The 18731-nt window shown below is 38.5% G+C and overlaps 3 protein-coding genes and 3 pseudogenes across 5 annotated transcripts; 1 reads left to right on the forward strand and 5 right to left on the reverse strand.

Moving 5' to 3' along the window:
• Positions 744-2914, reverse strand: LOC104720871 (alkane hydroxylase MAH1-like). Of its 2 annotated transcripts, XM_019233279.1 has the most exons (3): positions 2469-2914; positions 2390-2394; positions 744-1824 (listed from the first exon to the last, which is right to left on the reverse strand). In XM_019233279.1, exons 1-3 carry the CDS (start codon positions 2912-2914, stop codon positions 776-778), a joined length of 1500 nt encoding a protein of 499 aa, XP_019088824.1. In that variant the 3' UTR covers positions 744-775. The 2 variants fall into 2 exon arrangements, with proteins under 2 accessions (XP_019088824.1, XP_010437072.1); XM_010438770.1 differs by having other exon boundaries at positions 744-1395; positions 1966-2914.
• On the reverse strand, positions 3304-4984 carry LOC104727486 (annotated as a pseudogene).
• On the reverse strand, positions 5931-9081 carry LOC104720872 (developmentally-regulated G-protein 3). The gene is made up of 10 exons (XM_010438771.2): positions 8813-9081; positions 8592-8645; positions 8040-8216; positions 7716-7787; positions 7433-7492; positions 7246-7355; positions 6851-7150; positions 6572-6763; positions 6413-6464; positions 5931-6206 (listed from the first exon to the last, which is right to left on the reverse strand). Exons 1-10 carry the CDS (start codon positions 8852-8854, stop codon positions 6156-6158), a joined length of 1110 nt encoding a protein of 369 aa, XP_010437073.1. The 5' UTR covers positions 8855-9081; the 3' UTR covers positions 5931-6155.
• On the reverse strand, positions 9854-12785 carry LOC104720873 (annotated as a pseudogene).
• LOC104720874 (shikimate kinase 2, chloroplastic-like) lies at positions 13280-15686 on the forward strand. 2 transcript variants are annotated; one of them, XM_010438772.2, is made up of 11 exons: positions 13280-13406; positions 13672-13870; positions 13988-14043; positions 14170-14233; positions 14324-14396; positions 14477-14564; positions 14714-14799; positions 14887-15019; positions 15094-15172; positions 15253-15317; positions 15415-15686. In XM_010438772.2, exons 2-11 carry the CDS (start codon positions 13678-13680, stop codon positions 15478-15480), a joined length of 903 nt encoding a protein of 300 aa, XP_010437074.1. In that variant the 5' UTR covers positions 13280-13406; positions 13672-13677; the 3' UTR covers positions 15481-15686. The 2 variants fall into 2 exon arrangements, with proteins under 2 accessions (XP_010437074.1, XP_010437075.1); XM_010438773.2 differs by having other exon boundaries at positions 13282-13406; positions 14179-14233; positions 15415-15681.
• Positions 15786-17217, reverse strand: LOC104720875 (annotated as a pseudogene).

Raw genomic sequence — 18731 nt, forward strand, 5'->3', positions numbered from 1 at the left:
TTAGATTTGATAGGACTACGGTTTGGTTTCCCCATTATTGTTAACCGCGATTTGGATCATTGGTTCTTGACAACAAAAAGGCCCAAGTAAAACGGTTGAGCAGCAATGGTATCAATTGCAACCGTTTCACGCTTCTTTTGAGGTTCACATATTGTCTCCGAGAAAGCCTTGGCAGCTATGAAGATATGCAGATCCCGCCGCAAGGTTTCTCTTTTAACTTTTCCATGTTTCTTCTTCCTTAAGACTTGTGCATTATTTTTGTGTCCTTAACGGGAGAAGATCCCTACTGAAATATGAATAACTAGCTAGAGAAGATATGTTACAAGTGTAAGGTGTTGAATATATTGCTTGTGTGTTCAGACATCTTTTTGTTGAGCATATGGTTTAATTGCGCACGCTGGTGTATTTTTCAGTACGTAGTTGATACTTGATGAGATGATAAATTTATACCTTCCATCTCAGCTTCCCTTTGAACACGTTGTTGTTCGTTTTAGACTAGTGGCATCTGCTTCTATAAGCTTCTTTCTCTTGTCCCAATCCCATCCGGTATTGCAGCTTCCATATGAATCTTGGTGCATACAAACGAGGGAAAGCGGTTCAACGCAATAAAATAAAATTTTCAAGTTTCATTTAATAGTGTATTTTTAAAATATGGTTTAAACTTTAAACACACAAACATACTATATGGCAATAATACATAAACAATGCATATTTTTATTTCATCAATCATAAAAAAACCATGATTTAATTTGTCTCGTTATTACAAGCTGATTGATTAGCATCTCTTCTTAAGTGTGACGCTAAGCCCATTCTTCATACGAAGAATAACACCAGGGTAGGGTTCAATCTTCTGTTCCTTGACGACCTCAGTGTCATAGTTTTGTAATATCTCCACAACTACCGTTTTCAACTGGATCATAGATATATGCTTACCAAGACAAGCTCTCGGTCCGGCATTAAATGCGAAGAACTTGTAAGAAGACTCATGTCTTAATCCTCCGGTTTCGGAAACCCATCTCTCTGGTTTGAACTCTGATGCGTCTTCTCCCCAAATCGCTTTCATCCTCCCCATCGCATAGAGAAAGATAATGATCGTTGACTCTGCATCGACTTTATGCCCACTTGGAAGAACATCTGGTTTGATCGCTGACTTGCGTTGGAACGGAATTGGTGGGTAAAGCCTCATTGATTCTAACAATGCGCCGTGTAAATACACCAATTTGTTCAGCTCTGCGGGGTCATGAGACGGTCTCTCCAGACCACTTCCCACGAATCTTGGTAGATTTGTGTTGATCTCTTGGTGAATCTTAGCCACCACTTTAGGGTTTTCAGAAAGAAGCCAGAAGAACCAAGTGAGTGAGGATGCAATAGTATCTCTCCCCGAAACAATGAAACCTAAAATGACATCTCTGAGGAATCTATCATCAATAGGGTCCAAGAGTTCGTACTTGGTTGCATCAAGCTTCATGAAGAACGTTAAAACATCCTCAGCTTCTCCATTACTATCGGAATGATCATGATGCAACCCTTGTCGTATTTCATTTCTCTTAGCCGATATGTATTTTTCAGACAAACGTTCAAAGGTGGCATCAGCTTCTATAAGCTTCTTCTCTTGTCCCAATCCCATCCGGTATTGCAGCTTCCATATGAATCTTGGTATAAGATGCCTATACAAGATCGTTACTTCAACATCTCTGAGAGCTTTCATGAACTCATCCTCTGGCATTTCAATGGAGAGAGATTGAGGATCAGAGCCGGTAACTGTAACTAGGGTTGTATCGAACATGAATCTCTGGAACACATCCTGCAAGTCGAAGACCGTCCCTTCCTCTGCAAAGTGGCTAAAGAGAGGCAAAAGCNTGATCTCTTGGTGAATCTTAGCCACCACTTTAGGGTTTTCAGAAAGAAGCCAGAAGAACCAAGTGAGTGAGGATGCAATAGTATCTCTCCCCGAAACAATGAAACCTAAAATGACATCTCTGAGGAATCTATCATCAATAGGGTCCAAGAGTTCGTACTTGGTTGCATCAAGCTTCATGAAGAACGTTAAAACATCCTCAGCTTCTCCATTACTATCGGAATGATCATGATGCAACCCTTGTCGTATTTCATTTCTCTTAGCCGATATGTATTTTTCAGACAAACGTTCAAAGGTGGCATCAGCTTCTATAAGCTTCTTCTCTTGTCCCAATCCCATCCGGTATTGCAGCTTCCATATGAATCTTGGTATAAGATGCCTATACAAGATCGTTACTTCAACATCTCTGAGAGCTTTCATGAACTCATCCTCTGGCATTTCAATGGAGAGAGATTGAGGATCAGAGCCGGTAACTGTAACTAGGGTTGTATCGAACATGAATCTCTGGAACACATCCTGCAAGTCGAAGACCGTCCCTTCCTCTGCAAAGTGGCTAAAGAGAGGCAAAAGCCCGTCTTTGAGTTTATTTCTCGTGGTGTTTATTGCAAACTTTTGGAACCCTTGACGATGGACCATGGCTTGATAACACTTCTTCAGTTCATTCCATCGCTCCGCGTCTACGTTGATTATTCCGTCTCCGTAAACATCAAAAATCTCTTGGAACTTGGGACCTTTGATGTAGTTGGAGAAGTTTGAGCTCATTATATGACGAATATTAGATGGGTCAACCGTGACTAATATATCCATTCCAGTGAACCATGGTCCTTTGAATGGGAACGTCAAGTTGGAGTTCTCGAGAACCTCCACGCCGTCATAGATCCGGTTCATTCTCACAAGCAAACCCGGAAACATTCCAAGAAGCGGCCAGTTCCAGGGGTAGCTTTGTAAGGTTTTCTTGATGAGGAAGTAATAAAAGGGTTTCTTGATGAGAAAGTATGAGAATATGAGAAAACAGAGGAAAGCAATGAATGCTTCAAAGAAGCCGATCGAAGCCATTTGATTTTGGATACAGAAGGAGAAAACGAATGAGCTTGATTTATGCACAGATATATGATAACACAAAAACAAGATGAGCTAGGTCTCAAGTCCTCTGTTTTCACAAGTAATTGTATTCAAATAAGTAAGAGGGTTATCTTACAATTCACATCAAAGATGTCTGGAAACAGAGCGTATATATGTATTTCTAATTAGGAGTTTAATGGCGAGACGTCTCCTATAAACACGGATCACATTAATATCATCCAGCGCAAAACATCATCATTGAATAGTTTCCTCGATCAACAAGTATAACTGAATCAAAGGGGTTACTTGATGAGGATGTAACTTGGATGATCAATCAAATATTTTCTCACCAGGGAATATTTGATCAATTATAAAAAGAATGCTTCATTTCATTAATACGAAGACTTTATTATAAATCATTCACTTCAACGGGAAAAAGGAGTAAGGCATTATACATATGAATATCAAACTGAACATCTTTTAGTAACTGTGACTTTAAGCCCATTCTTCATGTGCAACATAAGACCATATTCTGGCTCAATCTTTTGTCCTTCGATAACCTTAATATCATAGTTTTGTAATATCTCCACAACTAGAGTCTTCATTAGAGTCATAGCTAATTGCTTACCAGGACAAGTTCTCGGACCGGCGTTAAACGATAAGAACTTGAAGGAAGGTGAATGTCTCAACCCTCCGGTCCCAGATATCCATCTCTCTGGCTTGAACGCTGTTGCATCTTCTCCCCAAACTGCTCTCATCCTTCCCAACCCGTAGAGATAGATTATGATTACTGAGTTAGCATCTACCTTATGCCCACTTGGAAGCAAATCTGCTTTTATAGGAGACTTGCGTTGGAAGACAACCGGTGGATAGAGCCTCATTGATTCATACAAGGCGGCATGTAAATAGACCAACTTGTCTAAGTTCTCTTGGACATTACTTCCGGTTTTTGAAATACTTTTGTCGATGATCTCTTTACGTATCTTTGTTACAACTTGAGGGTTTTGAGAGAGAAGCCTGAAGAACCAAGACAGAGCAGAAGCCATTGTGTCTCTCCCAGCTAGGTTGAAAGCCAAGATGGTGTCTCTGAGGAACTTATCCTCACTCGGTTTCAAGAGCTCGTACTTGGTTGTATCAAGCTTTATGTGAGATGACAAAAGATCCTCACTTTCACCATCCGAGTGATGATCCGTCCCTTTTGATCTTATCTCTTCTCTCTTAGCTGATATGTACTTCGCAGAAACGCGATCAAATGTGGCATCAGCTTCGGTCATCCTCTTCTCTTGTCCAAGCCCGAACAGGTTTTGCAGCTTCCACAAGAACTTAGGTTTAATGTGCCTATAATTCTCCAAGATCGTCAAGAGCTTTAGCATACTCGACTTCGGGCATTTCAATGGAGAGAGATTTAGGATCACACCCGGTAACAAGAAAAAAAGTTGTATCGAAAGTGAATCTTTTAAACACTTCTTGCAAGTCCACGACCTTCTCTTCCTCGCAGCACTGATCCAAAAGAGGAACAAGACCGTCGTAGAGTTTACGCCTCGTTGTACTCATTGATAGCTTTTGAAAGCCTTGATGGTTAAGCATGTATTGAGCAGCTTTTCTTTGATTCTTCCATAGCTCCGAGTCCGAACTGAAGATCATTTCTCCAAAAACATCAAAGACTTCTTTAAAGTCGGCACCCTTGGTATAGTTTGAAAAGTTTGAGCTCAATATGTAGTGAATGTTAGCTGGATCAACTGTGAACAACATATCCATTCCAGTGAACCACGGTCCCGTAAATAGAAAGGTTAAGTCGGCGGTTTCAAAAATCTCCACGCCGAAGTCGTAGATGCGATGGAGCTCCAGCAGGAAGCCTGGAATCATCCCGAGAACCGGCCAGCTCCGAAAAGCATGATCTTTACGTTTTTTGAAGAACAAGCAACGGAAGAGGACAAGGCAAATAATGGCTATGGAAACGTCAAGTAAGCTTATAGAAGCCATTACAGAAGGTTAGGAGATTGTTCTTACAAACACAATATGGCGATGGTTCCTTTTTTGAGTGTTCAAGGAACTTGATTATATACACGCACTATAAAGCACGATGGTTAAATGCAATCTACAAAAAGAATAGTATTTAGAAAAAGAAAAAAGTTCAACTGCATTTCATATCTTAAAGTAAGTCATATTTGCCCTTTCAAGTTATCAAACTTATCAAGTTACAGTTTTACTGTTTTAGAGTAACTACTAAACTTTAACCTTTAAGAATTCAAAAGTAGAGTTTCAATGCGTATAATTTTAGTTTTTACCTCGATGGACAGGATTCGGAAAAAAAAAAAATAGTTAGCCAAAAAGGAAACACGAAAACGTTGGTTGTACATACTACTGAAAACGTCGTTGTACATACTACTGAAAACGTTGGTTACAATAAAATCAAGAAAAGGAAACACGTTTATATCTAAAAGTAATAATAACAGCTGTCGTAACTGTTAAATCTGACCTAATTTCAAAAAAAAAAAAAAAAAGTTAAATCTGACCCGCTCTGCAATCACAAAATATGTTGATGTCCTTGGCTAACTACTAACCACACAGATGGCTGGACGAACTGATGGGGGATTTCAAAAAGGGTCCACTAATCTTACAATTTCAGACATTAAAGGACAAACAACTTTTAAGAGAGGATAGACAAATCAAGGTCGTGCAATCAGAATTCACTGGTCCCAGTCACTGGCACTCCAATGAAGGTCGTTCTCGTTCTAGTAGTTTTGCAAATCTCAACTTCTTGTTAGTGTCATTAAATCTTCTAAATCAACAGTACAAGTAATTATAATCTTTAAATTAACATTTAATGACAAAACAACTATTTAAGAGATGATAATAGTACTAATGATAAGACCGGGTCACTGCAATGAAGGCCGTTTAAACCGTTAATTCTTTTAATCCATGAAGAAATTTTTTAGAAAAAAACAAAAAAAACAAAGAGAAAATCTACCTACTAGTACTACTAGGCAAACACAATAATATGAGGGAGTTCCGACAACATCTATCAAATGCTATTATATTATTGGAAACAGATGTAACCAAAAAAAGTCTCCAAAAAAGACAAAAAAGGGTGCAGACACAGACATGATTCCGTCTTGGATACAAAATATCATAGTATGATACATTAAAAAGGATAAGCTGAGGAGTAAACCAACCAATAGAAGATCTCATTATGGCTACTTTGGTTGCTCTCTTGACTTCTCTGGAAAAAAAATCATATCTTTTTCACGATCTGAACAACATCCTCATCCTCGAGCTCGTGTTCCTGAGGTGTTTCCCATACATAACATACCATGTCAAGACAGCAATTGTTAGTCAGGGATATTGTAATGATTTTAATGAATTTACCAAAGAATAGATTTCAGTTTAGTCAAGGGATATTCTAACTATTGCAAGGCCCATCCCAAGAGCCTTATTGATAGTAACTATGAAAATCTTCGCAACTTTTGCTTAATTTGCAACAAGACTAACCTTTCCAACTCTTTGCGGCTTGTGTTTGGCACTTGAACCCCAAACCAAAGCGCTGCATCATATGAGATCATAAGTTAAGTACTCATGAGCGATGATGTTCTTGAGCAAGAAACCATATATCAGAGAAACAGAAAACATGATAAGCTTTCAGTTACTTACTACTTGAATTGTTTAAGCATGTCTTTATGAATCCGGACGCAAAAGTCCTCTACTGTTCTCTTCTTGGAAGATAAGATAACCGGATCATCATAATCTGGATTCATTGCCTTCGGTTTTGTGTAGATTCGAGTTAAATCCAAGTATTCCCATATCTTATCCAGAAGACCATCAAGATTCCACTCCAGATGCGCACTGCAGGATTATTATATCTCAATGAGGGGAAAAAATAATAATAATTTAAATGCTAATCCTCCTGCCTGTAATTTAACAACTATTTACCTGATAGGACAGTAATGAGGAAGTTTGTCCAAAATTTCAAGCTCCTCGAGTGTGATTTGATCGATCTTGTTGACAGCGTAGATACAGGGCATATATATCCGACTGCCCTCGATGACGTCAATGAGGTCATCAGCAGTTGCATCGTAGCGCAGGGTGATGTCAGCGTTGTGCATCCTGTACTCACCGCAAATCGCCTTGACAGTGTCGAGGTCAAGGTGTGTGACAGTGACTGTAGAAGTAAGATTTATACCACCTTTCTCTTTTTTCCTAAACGTTAAATTTGGTGGTTCCTTGTTCAACCTAAATAGCATGAGTACACGATCGAGTTAGACTGCCTACCAGAAACTATCAAATATACGGTGTATGAAGGTTATTATATAAGCATTATTCTATACCTTATTCCAAATCCTTCGAGCTCTTTCTCAATGAGACGCTTGTGGGTAATTGGTTTTATGGCATCAAGAACGATTAAGATGCAGTTGCATGTCCTAGCAGTACTTATAACCTGGAAAGAGTTAAGTGTCAAAAAAGATTAAAAAGGGTCAAAATATGAAATACTCAAGAGATTTATACACGACTTACCTGTCGTCCTCTACCTTTTCCGTCTTTAGCACCCTCAATAATACCAGGAAGATCTAATAACTGCAAGCCCATTAAATGGGACATAGAAAAGAGTATTAGCATCAACTTCCAAAGAATAATTACATATCGTTCTGAGCTTAATCTAAGCACCAAGAAGTCATATACAAGGGCAAGGATTTCATTGTGTTTCACAAATTACCAAAACATAGGAAACAATTAGACAATCACGAATTATCATTTTTTTCTACAACAAACAACAGACGCATAGATGTAGATACCATACCTGGATTTTAGCTCCACGATATGTAATAACACCAGGAATGCATGTCAAAGTCGTGAACTCATAAGAAGCAACCTGCAAAAACAAAGTGCATGTAACTTCAGAAGATAGAGTATCAGCCAAAAGTACAGACCTAATTCCAAGATTTATGTTCATCTATATCCAAGACGAGACTAGCGCCCGTTTTATAAGTGATATTGCACAAGAAGTTGGTAAAAAAGAACCTAGAAATAGGATGACTTGGATACGTGGTAAGTTTCAAAAACTCCAATTACAACAAGAAAAAAAGGAAGTTCAATATTCTTAATAAATAACTACAATACAAACCTCGGAAAAAGTCCCAGTCAGCTTGTTCAAGAGCGTTGATTTGCCAACGGAAGGAAACCCAACAAGGCCAACTCTAGAATCTCCACTTTTAGTCACATCAAAACCTTCACCAGCACCACCACCAGCACCTTTGGTAGGTGGTGCAAGAAGGTCCCTCCGTAGCTTAGCAAGTTTGGCCTGCAAAATAGACCAATCAAAATAAAAGAGAAGCTAATAATGGTGCGTGAAAAAGTACCAAATTCTAATATCGATATGGACTGATATTTCCTGCTTGCCTACTAGTAGTTAGCTTTCATGTATCACACTCGTAAGATCCATGAAATAATTTGCACCACGTTATTTGGTATTAACATATTGTTTAATAAAAAGGAAATAATTCATCCTTGTGCTTATTTCATGATTTGGGAGCTCATACGATTTCATCCAGGATTTACAATCTTCAGCAATAAAACTTAAAACTATTCAATCTCACTCCCACTCTCAAAGATACACAAAAAACGATTCCAAGAACTAAGCGACAGCAAAATTCTCAGCTAGCTGGAAAAATTGTACCTTTAACAAACCCAGATGATGAGAAGTAGCTTTATTCTTCTGTGTTTTGGCCATCTACGACATAAACACAAAAAAACAACCTCGTACTTGTGAGTCACATAGATTATAAAAACAATTAATCATTTCTTTTATTCAGAACCAACTAAGAAGAAGAAATAGATCGGATTTACAGTTCTATGCATCCAAATATTGAAGGAATCAGAGGAGGATTGAAAGATTACCTCATCTTCAATTTCTTTGATCTTCTGCATAATCGTCGACATGGCTGCTGCAGTCCAAGCAGAGAGAGAGAGAGAGAGAGAGAGAGAGAGAGAGAGAGAGAGCTAACGGAGACAACTTAAAGGTAAAGAGGTTAAACGCGAGTAGTGAAAGGAAGAAGGACACCGGAATCTGAGGTAAGAAAAGTGACGACGGACAAGAAAGAACCAGAGATGATGATTCCCGAGGGTTTTCGTTTCGCCCACCTGATTACGACGACCAAACACACACACACACAACTGTCTAGAACTCGGCCTGATCCAACAACTTCTTGGGCCTAATATAACAACAACTAGATGTCCAATTTGGTTTCCGGTTTAAGAAAAGTTGGAACCGATTGAGATTTTGGTTTGGGTTGATTAAATACTGTTTTGAATTGGTTTTTGGGTTTAACTGGATTAAAAATCGGTTTAGCCAAATTCAAATGAATTCTTTTATTTTCATTTTTTTGGTCAACGTGAAAAGAAGAAACGGACAACCGAACCGGTAAAGTTGCCTCTTTGCTAGCTCTGTTTACCTTTCAGATTCTTCTCGAGCTTGACATTGCGTATGCTTTCTTCTTTGCCTCGTCTTTTAACTCGTATCATTTGCTTTCTAAGCTTCGCCATCTCTGGTTCACACTGTACGGTCGTACTATATTTTGCTTCTATTTGTAAGGTTTACATTCGCTTCTTTTACCATCCTTGCTTAGTCTCATCTCCAGCAACTCCATTAACATAGAGATTTTTAACTCTTTCTTCAACGTTCCAGTCAGGCGTGACTGATACCTCTTTATGCCCTGGGCGTTCGGATTTTCGGTTCGGATCGGATCGGATTTTTCGGATCTATAATTCTAAAATCCGTTCGGATATTTTCAAATTTCGGATTTGGATCGGATTCGGATCGGATTTTTTGGGTTCGGATTCGGTTATCCAAAGTATTCAAAAATCTAAAATTGTCTGTCCAAATCAATTCAAACTACTTGAAATAAACCAAAATATCTAAAAATTACCCTTATTTTTTACCTAAATATACTCAAAAATAGTTGTAATACATAAAAATATTTAAAATATCCAAAAATTTATAGACACCTAAGTTATTACAACTTGTAAGTATTACTAATATATTATTACTATGTATTTTCATTTTGGGCATGTTCGGATATCCATTCGGATTTCGGTTCGGATCGGGTTCGGATTCGGATTTTTGGATCCTTAAATTTAGAATCCGTTCGGATATTTCTAAATTTTCGATTGGGATCGGATCGGATTTTTAGGCTCGGATTCGGATATTATGCCCAAGACTATCCACTGATGTGGATTCTGGACAAATCTAGCTGCAGATCTTTAACCAAACAGACTAAATCACTCAATAGAAAATGACTTCTTGTGTAGTAGTTAGCTAACTAAACCCCCTTTGATCTGTACAAGCAAATCCTCTAGTACTTCGTAAATCTGATTAGCCTTGCCGTGAGATTTATCCTTGGACAAAAAGATGTTCACCTCGTTATCAATCAAAATCCAACTACGTCCAGGTTCTTTCACCACACCTTCAAAATTCATTCTTTCTCTTACCTTCTTTGCTTCACTCCACATACCCTTCGACGCATATATATTAGAAAGCAAAGTAAACGATCCACTATCCTTTGGATCAGACAAGATAGCCATTTCAGCTGCATGTTCAGCTAATTCGAGGTTTCCGGCCTTTGCACATCCACTCAGCAAGCTCCTCCATACTATGGCAGCTGGTTTTGTCGGCATTTTCTCAATTAACTCCCTTGCTTCCTTCAATCTACCAGAACGGCCTAAAAGAGATACCATACAAACATAGTGTTCGGTTTCTGGCTCAATTCCAAATCGAAGCATTAACTCAAATTGCTTAAGACCATCTTCTACAAGACCAGCATGGCTACACGCTGATAAAATTCCCACAAAGGTGATGTAGTTAGGCTCTATTCCCTCACTCATCATTTTTTCAAGCATCTGAATAGCTTTTCTGCCTTCTCCATGATTCGAATAAGACGAGATGACAGAATTCCAACAAACCACATCTCTTGAAGCTGCTGAACCAAAAGCCTTATGAGCGTCTTCGGGACTACCACATTTGGCGTACATATCTAGTAGAGCATTTGTTATATACGGATTACGCTCTAAGCCTCTTTTCAGAAGCTGACAATGGAACTCTTGACCCAACTGAAGACTTGCTAGGTTGCCAGCTGCTGTAACCATGTCGGCAAAAGTAAATTCATCAGGTCTTTCTCTTGATAACTGTAATTCCAAATACAGATTGAGAGCTTCTTCATTCTCTGATTGTTAAATATAACCTGAAAACATTGAATTCCAGATAACAAGATCCTTCTCTTTCATTTCGTCAAACACAAGCCTCGCATCCTTGAGACAGTAACAATTTGAGTAAACATCAATCAAGGCGCTTCCAGCAAATATGTTTAAGTTAACCCCATATTTGAACATCAATCCATGGATTTGTTTACTCAGTCCCAAGCTTGTTAAAGAAGCAGATGCACGTAGAAGGCTAAAAAATGTCAATAGGCTAGGTCGAATCAATCTGAACCTCATATTATGAAAGATGTTCAATGCTTCATGTAGTTCCCATTGTGTCCCAAGTCTCGAGTAACCTTCAATCATCGCATTAAACAAAACCACGTCATCAGAAGCGAAAATATCAAAAACTTTTCTGGCATCGGCCAAACAATCACATTTCGCATACATGTCAATCAAGCTGTTAGTCACATAGCTATCATTGCCAAGATTGGCTTTGATAGTGTAAGCATGAACATGTCTTCCATATTCCAAAGCTTGAACTGAGGCACATGATGTGAGTATGCTAGAGCAAGCATAAATATCCGGCTCTAAACCGAACTTTGCCATACTGGTGAACAATTCCATGGCTTCCTTATGAAGAGAGTTCTGCTTAAAACCAGACAGCAATGTGGTCCATGAAATAACGTTTTTATTCGGCATTCCATCGAAAAGCCTACGAGCAGCTGTAACTCTGCCACACTTCACATAAGAATCTATAAGCACATTCATCAGTGAAGCATCCATCCCATGTCCAAATCTTAAGATGTGCCCATGAATCTGCTTCCCTCCTTCAAGAAACGGAAGTACTGAACAGGCACTTAGAACCGTCGAAAGAATATAACCATCTGGAACAACATTACCTTCCATTAGTTGGTAGAAGAGCTGTAACGAAACGTAGCTTCTTCCCATTTTGACACACCCACTGATCATTGTCGTCCAAGTCACTGTAGATTTCTCTGGTAAAGCATCAAACACGAGCCTTGCATAATCTAGATTACCTTCCTTTAGATAGAAATCAATCAACAAGGTGCCAACATAAACATCCCTATCAAACCCACTCTTTACAAGAAAACTCTGCAATTGAAGAACCATCAAACGACCACTACCATCTAACCCTGAGCAAGCTTGGATAAAACTCGACAAAATATATTCGTTGGGACTGTTTTCCCTACTTCTCCAGAACTGTAAGAAAACAAACAAAGACTCCTCATAAAACCCATGATGGTTGCAAGCTGAAACCATCGTAGACCAAGTAACCAAATTTCTCTCAGACATTCTCTCAAACAGCTTACGTGCATAAACCATACCACCAGATTTCGAATACAAATTCATCAGAATATTGAAAAGATACGTATCTGAGCCAAGACCCGAAACAATAACCTGACCATGAACTACATTGTTGTGGTAGAGCAGCAAAGGATCATCGGACGCACGCAGCTGCAAGAGACGAGCAAAATCGCGCTTTCCTCGGATTCCTATCGTAGAAGGAAAGTCTAGGTTAACAAACTCCATTAGAGCCGAAGCAGAAGAAGAGTAGAAACGTATAGTTCCTTGCAGTTTACGCCAACTCCCATAGCTTCTCATCATACTGCTGACTTACTGAGACTGAGAGAGAGAAGAAGAGCGCGTGCGTAGATCATTGAGAAACATGCTGCCGTTTTTTTGTTATAAGCGAAGAAAGGATGTTGGATCAGATAAATAAAACGGCAGACAGTTATCTTACTAAACATCAAAATGACAGAAATTGGATAGACCAGGGTTGGTTGGATGAACAGTTAAGATTTAGATGGGCCTACCACGTACATTGAATGGGCCCATTCATTATTTAATTCTACATTCCACGTTTCACCTACCATAATTACATTTTTGCCATAGAGATTAGAGATGCTATCCTTTTTTCAATCTTTCTAAATGTATAAAAACAACATTAGGAAATAAATTACTATCCATGAGTGGTCTTGTGACTTGTGGTACATAAAGAAATTTCTGAGACAGATGTCACATACAATAAGCAAATATCTTATGGTCTGATTCAAATTAAATGCATAATTGACTAGGCCTAAAGAAACATAAATTTTGGAATTTTCACCAACCTCTCTTACATGTATTTCTGTTTATAAATCATTATACAATGACCGAGAGAATATATAAATACATAAATCTAGTAAGTAGAGTACTCATTCACGCCAATAAGAAGAGAGAGATTGAGAGAGTCTGTGCCTCTTGTGTCTTCTTGCTCCGCCGTTGAGAAAAAAAGGTGAACCATTCTCGAATCTCCGTTTTCATTTGTCTGTCTCTGCATTCATTGTTTATGCTGAATTTGTATTAGTTAGATTGCCAGATGACCATAAAATTAGTGTGTGTTTTTATATTTTAAATCCATTTTTCTAAGGAAATGGTTCCATTGATGTTATTTTGGCTTTGAAGATGAGTTCTTGATTCTTTGCAAAAGAATGAAAAATTGCTGAATGATTTTTTTTTTTTTAAGATAAAATCTGAATTCTTTTACTGTGCACTTTCAGAATAATATGGAAGTAGCTACTATTCAGAGGTTTCAGTGCTCATCATGGATTGATTTGAGGACTTTTGAAGGGAAGCCTCGTGGTTCTCTGAGGTATTCACTGAGATTTAAAGAAGATAAAAGGCTTAGAGTTGTTTCTTTAGCTCTTGATAACAGAAGGGATCATCGACTAAGATCTGTTTCTGATAACAACTCCTCAGGTTCTTCTCACAAAAAAAGCATGAATCTTTCTATATGATTCGATTGTGTCTTGTTTCGATGACAAAAATGATGTGTTTCCTCCATCTTTATTTTTCTTTTAAACTTTTTTGTTGCAGTGTTGGAAACTGGAAGTCTTCTTCATTCTCCATCTGATGAAGAACAGATTTTGAAGGCAAGTTAATACTCTTCTGTGATTTCATCAAGACATTTCAGTCTTTAGTGAAATGGTTTAGATGTTGTGTGCTATCTCTTCTACCTTTTTCTATCAATGTTTTATGTTGAAAATGGATTACATTAGCTTCTGCAGAGAAAAGCTGAAGAGGTTAAACCATATTTAAATGGACAATCTATTTATCTTGTTGGTCAGTTTCCTTGTCTCTTCCTTAGTTTGCGTCTTGTTTTAGCTTCTCGTGTATTCTTGTAGTTGAACAATTTCCTCGTGAATGTGTTAGGAATGATGGGTTCCGGGAAGACGACAGTGGGAAAGATAATGGCAAGAGCACTTGGTTATACATTGTTTGATAGGTAGTATATTTATCTGTCCATTTTCAACTGTGTCTATTGAGCTTTAGATGAGCTTAAACATTGTTTTGTAAATGTCCCAGTGACACTTTGATCGAGCAAGCGATGAATGGAACTTCTGTAGCTGAGATATTTGAGCATTTCGGTGAGAGTGTTTTCAGAGAAAAAGAGGTTGGTGGTTCTTCCCCTAACATGTCTCTATAGTTGTAGATAGATTGTGTTACCAAGAAGCCCTGTTGCTAATTCTGTTATGTTGAACTCTTCTTCGGTGCTTCTTTGATTATTCTTGCTGCTAATTTCACCACATGCTTTCTTTCTAGACTGAGGCACTAAAAAAGATCTCTTTGACGTATCATCAAGTTGTTGTTTCGACCGGGGGAGGTGCTGTCATAAGACCCATCAATTGGTTCGTTTTCTTCTCAATAGTGATGTATAATGTGAAAGTCAGATAATTTGGTAACAATGCCTCTTTTTATTACCATTTGGTACACAGGAAGTATATGCATAAAGGTATTAGCATTTGGCTAGATGTTCCTCTAGAAGTCTTAGCGCATAGAATTGCTGCTGTAGGGACTGATTCAAGACCATTGTTACATGATGATGAGTCAGAGGACATATACACAGCGGTAGTACTATTATTGTTAAGTAAACACAGGTTAAGCTTTTATCAGTGGTTTTGATCATTTGTGACTTCATATAGGCTTTAAACCGTCTTTCAAAAATTTGGGATGGACGTGGTGAAGCATACAATAATGCCAACGCGAGAGTTTCCTTGGAGAGTATGGTCCTTTCCACCTTCTGTAGCTTTACACAATCTCAGCCCCTATTGTTTTGTGACTAGTTTACTCGAATTGTTCAGATATTGCATTGAAGCTCGGTTATAAAAGCGTCTCAGATCTTACACCAACTGAAGTCGCCATTGAGGTAAGTCTCAGAACGCCTCTGTTCCTATTCAGTTGTGTACATTGGAGTTTGTTCCTGTGTGTTAATAAGCTCTAACTACTCAATAATACATCATCAGGCCTTTGAGCAAGTTCAGAGCTATTTAGACAACAAAGATGGTATAGCTAGACCGGATGGCCTCTAATTCCACAATGATATGTTTCCCCGCAAAATCTCATGATGTTACGTGTTATCAGAGCTTAGTTGTGCCTAGTTTTGAGTGTTGTATATAAATGAATAATAATACTATGTTTGATCACATTGTTTTCGTTTCCTCTTGGCCAAAAAAAAGAAGAGGAATTTGTATTTTATAATAAGATGGTAAGAAGAAGCCCTTGTGAAACAACTTCATCAGCGAGTCATCAAGAAAGAGAAAGCCAGTTATGTGTAATAGACGACCAAAACACTCTTCAATCAAAAGTGTATCCCTTGATTTACTTGTTCTTCCCATGAAAGAAGACAACTTTATATTCAACCAAAACAGAGTTACATAGCAGCACAAAATAAGCTAAACATCAAAGTTTTACAGGTGAAATGATGCACCTTAACGCTAAAAACACATGGACACAGTCATCCAACAAAATGATACAACAATACCCACAACAACCAACCGATTTCACCACATTCAAGTTTTCTCAAACGGTAGGGGAGAGAGCATAGACCACTTTATATGACAAGGGAACTGAAAGCAATGCGTCATGCCACTCGACCTTCCCCCAAATCTCTTCACTGTCGCGTCTTTCAAGCACAATCACCGCGCACCAAATCTCCTTCGTCTTACATCCATTGGAAGTCACAATCTTGTCCCAGAAAACAGCCATCTTGCCACCAAAATCAGCCATCTTGCCACCATATCTAGCAAACCTAGGCAGTCCTTTCAAACCCTTCAATTTTTTCCAGAGTCTTACCTTAGTGTCATACCAATTAAACTCTCCCTCGTAATAATAGTAAAGCACGTTCTCAACAACGCAATAAGACCACCAAACCCAACCCAAATCCATATCCCATGCCATCCTTTTCCATCTACCTTCATTGGGTTTGTAAATCAAACCTTTAGAGTTTGCAAATAAGATCTCTCCATCAACCACTGCGCTTTTATGCACATCACAACCACCAATCTCTGCACCAGGGCCCGAGACAGGCTCCCAAGTTTGGGTTTTGGGATCGAAAACCTCCATCCAGTTAGATGGATTGCTGCAGTCTTTGCAGCCTCCTGTCACATATATCTTTCCATCAAGCAAATTAGCGGCTGGATAGTTAGTTCCTCTCTACCCGCATGCTTGGACCTTTGCCCCACGTGTGAGACTGGCAGTCCAAGATCGAGACGCTTGACGAGTGTGCTACTTCTTGGTCGATGGGTCCGCCAATGTTGTAGATGTTAGAACCAACCGCAACGAGACCTGACCAGTGCACACAACGAGAATGGAGAACTGGGATTGCCGCCAAAGCATACCCACTTGACTTCTTCTTCTTCTTCTCGATGAGGTCGTCATTGGTTTGAGTTCGATTAGGTTTCCGGCAGAGAGTGAACCACTTAGGGTTAGGGTCATCATCGCCATCCTGTAAACACACATAGAGACAACTCTCGGTTCGGTTTAAAGAGGACCGGATCTTGTAAAGCTCCGGTAAGGCAATAAGCGAGCGGAAACTCTTGGAGACGAGGGAGAGAGTTGGATAATACAATCTCGAGACACGTGCTAAGCAGCTCAATACCAAATCATCGGGAAGTGAAGGATTTGGAGTCGTCGATTGCGGGAGTATAGGCGACGGCTTCTTCTTCTTCCTCCTCCTCCTCTTCTCTGCGGACGACATCGGCGAGAGAGACGAAATCGCCGTTGATCAACCTCCGATCTGAAGCGCGTGTGTTTAATTCGCTTATTGGAGAATTATATTATGGGCCCAATTTAGAAATGGGTACCAAAATCATTTTCGTTTTAGTTTCTTAATGGGCCTTAAATCATAATTTCAACGTAAACTATAGAAACAATTTTAGGGTGTATGCAAGGAGGAACTTTTGAAGCTGAACTGCTGATTCTCTTTGTTTTAGTCGAGTCTGAAGATGAACTGAATAAATAAATAAATAAAACTTTGTTAGATCAAAAGCTGTAATAAGATTATCCTCATTGGTGATCCTTAGTTGTTTCTAAGGAAATTTCTTAGTTAGAGAAATTAATTATTAATGAAACAAAATATAAGAACTGAAAGAAACGTTTCTAATTTTAGGAGCAAAAGAAACGTTTCTTCGAGGACAGGTGGCACAATATTAATGGGTTGATAGGTGAAATGAGATTAATGGAGTAAATTTTTTTTGGCGTTTCTCTTTCATTTTCGAGTTCTCTCTTCTATCTCTCTCTCTCGACAAAATCGCTGAGTTCCTTCTTTCTTCTCTTCTAATTGATTCCCACATCTGATTCTCCATGAATTCGCCGTCGATTTGGTTCCGGTGAAGCAGACGGCATTTGATTCCGGTGAATGCTCTTGCATGTCGAGTAATTGTTGATTGTTTCTGTGAAAAATGACTCAATCCTAATTTATTTATGTATTTTGTTCGTATGCCGGTTTTATTTGCGAATTAGAAGATTTTCATCAATTGTATGTTTTGTATGTTTCTAAATGAAAAAGTGAGAAATGATGCATATGATCCGATTAGTCAGAGTGTTGAACTCTGTATTTGGTTAGATGGTTGGTTGATTTTGAGATTTTGTGTTTGTTTTATGAGTGTTATGAGTTGATCTATGTAATAGTCCGAGTGCTTTATGAGTGTTATGAGTTATAGTTTCATTGTTTGGGATATGTATCGGACTTTGTATGGTTGTATTGATTCTTGTTTCTATTCAAACTCTGTAAACCAGCCTCTGTGGTTCATAATCATTCTGTGTACTTCACTCTAACGTAATGGTTTTTAGAACCTTGTTTTATATGCTTTGATCCCGAAATTGTTTTTTCATAGTCAGATTGAGTTGGTTGTTGGTTGTTGGTTATTGTGTCTTTAATGGATGTCTTTACACAGTTGGTATTAAGACTCACGTACTTGTATTTATGCTTTAATGGATGTTTTTACACAGTTAGTTTCATTACTAAAACCATTTCTTGTTTCTTGTTTTGTGAGTTTCTTTTTGTTGAGCTCAAGCAAGTCACAGTTAAGGAGACAAGGAAACAACATTTCAACCAACCGAAAGAGGTAAATATACACGTAATTGGTTAGAAACCAATTGATTGCTTTGTTTGTTTGGTAGTATCTATTTTGGGGTAGTGAGTTATAGTATGACTGTTTATTTGTGCTCCTATGTGTACTTCTTTGTGACTAGGTTGTCATTATTCTTAATTGGTGGTTGTTCTGTCATTAATGGAAGTGACTAGGTTGTGTATTCATTGTGTGTTTGGTGTCGAAAATTA

Source organism: Camelina sativa, chromosome 11 (genome assembly GCF_000633955.1).
Source record: "Camelina sativa cultivar DH55 chromosome 11, Cs, whole genome shotgun sequence".
Lineage (NCBI taxonomy): Eukaryota > Viridiplantae > Streptophyta > Magnoliopsida > Brassicales > Brassicaceae > Camelina > Camelina sativa.

Coding starts and splice junctions, on each gene's coding strand:
- LOC104720874 (XM_010438772.2), top strand. CDS start 13,678: ATGGAAGTAGCTACTATTCAGAGGTTTCAGTGCTCATCATGGATTGAT. Junction 14,044..14,169: donor ATGAAGAACAGATTTTGAAG/GCAAGTTAATAC, acceptor GGATTACATTAG/CTTCTGCAGAGAAAAGCTGA. Junction 14,397..14,476: donor GGTTATACATTGTTTGATAG/GTAGTATATTTA, acceptor TAAATGTCCCAG/TGACACTTTGATCGAGCAAG.
- LOC104720872 (XM_010438771.2), bottom strand. CDS start 8,854: ATGTCGACGATTATGCAGAAGATCAAAGAAATTGAAGATGAG. Junction 8,646..8,812: donor TCAAAGAAATTGAAGATGAG/GTAATCTTTCAA, acceptor TTTATGTCGTAG/ATGGCCAAAACACAGAAGAA. Junction 6,465..6,571: donor ATGCTTAAACAATTCAAGTA/GTAAGTAACTGA, acceptor CATATGATGCAG/CGCTTTGGTTTGGGGTTCAA.
- LOC104720871 (XM_010438770.1), bottom strand. CDS start 2,914: ATGGCTTCGATCGGCTTCTTTGAAGCATTCATTGCTTTCCTCTGTTTT. Junction 1,396..1,965: donor CCTCAGAGATGTCATTTTAG/GTTTCATTGTTT, acceptor ATGTCATTTTAG/GTTTCATTGTTTCGGGGAGA.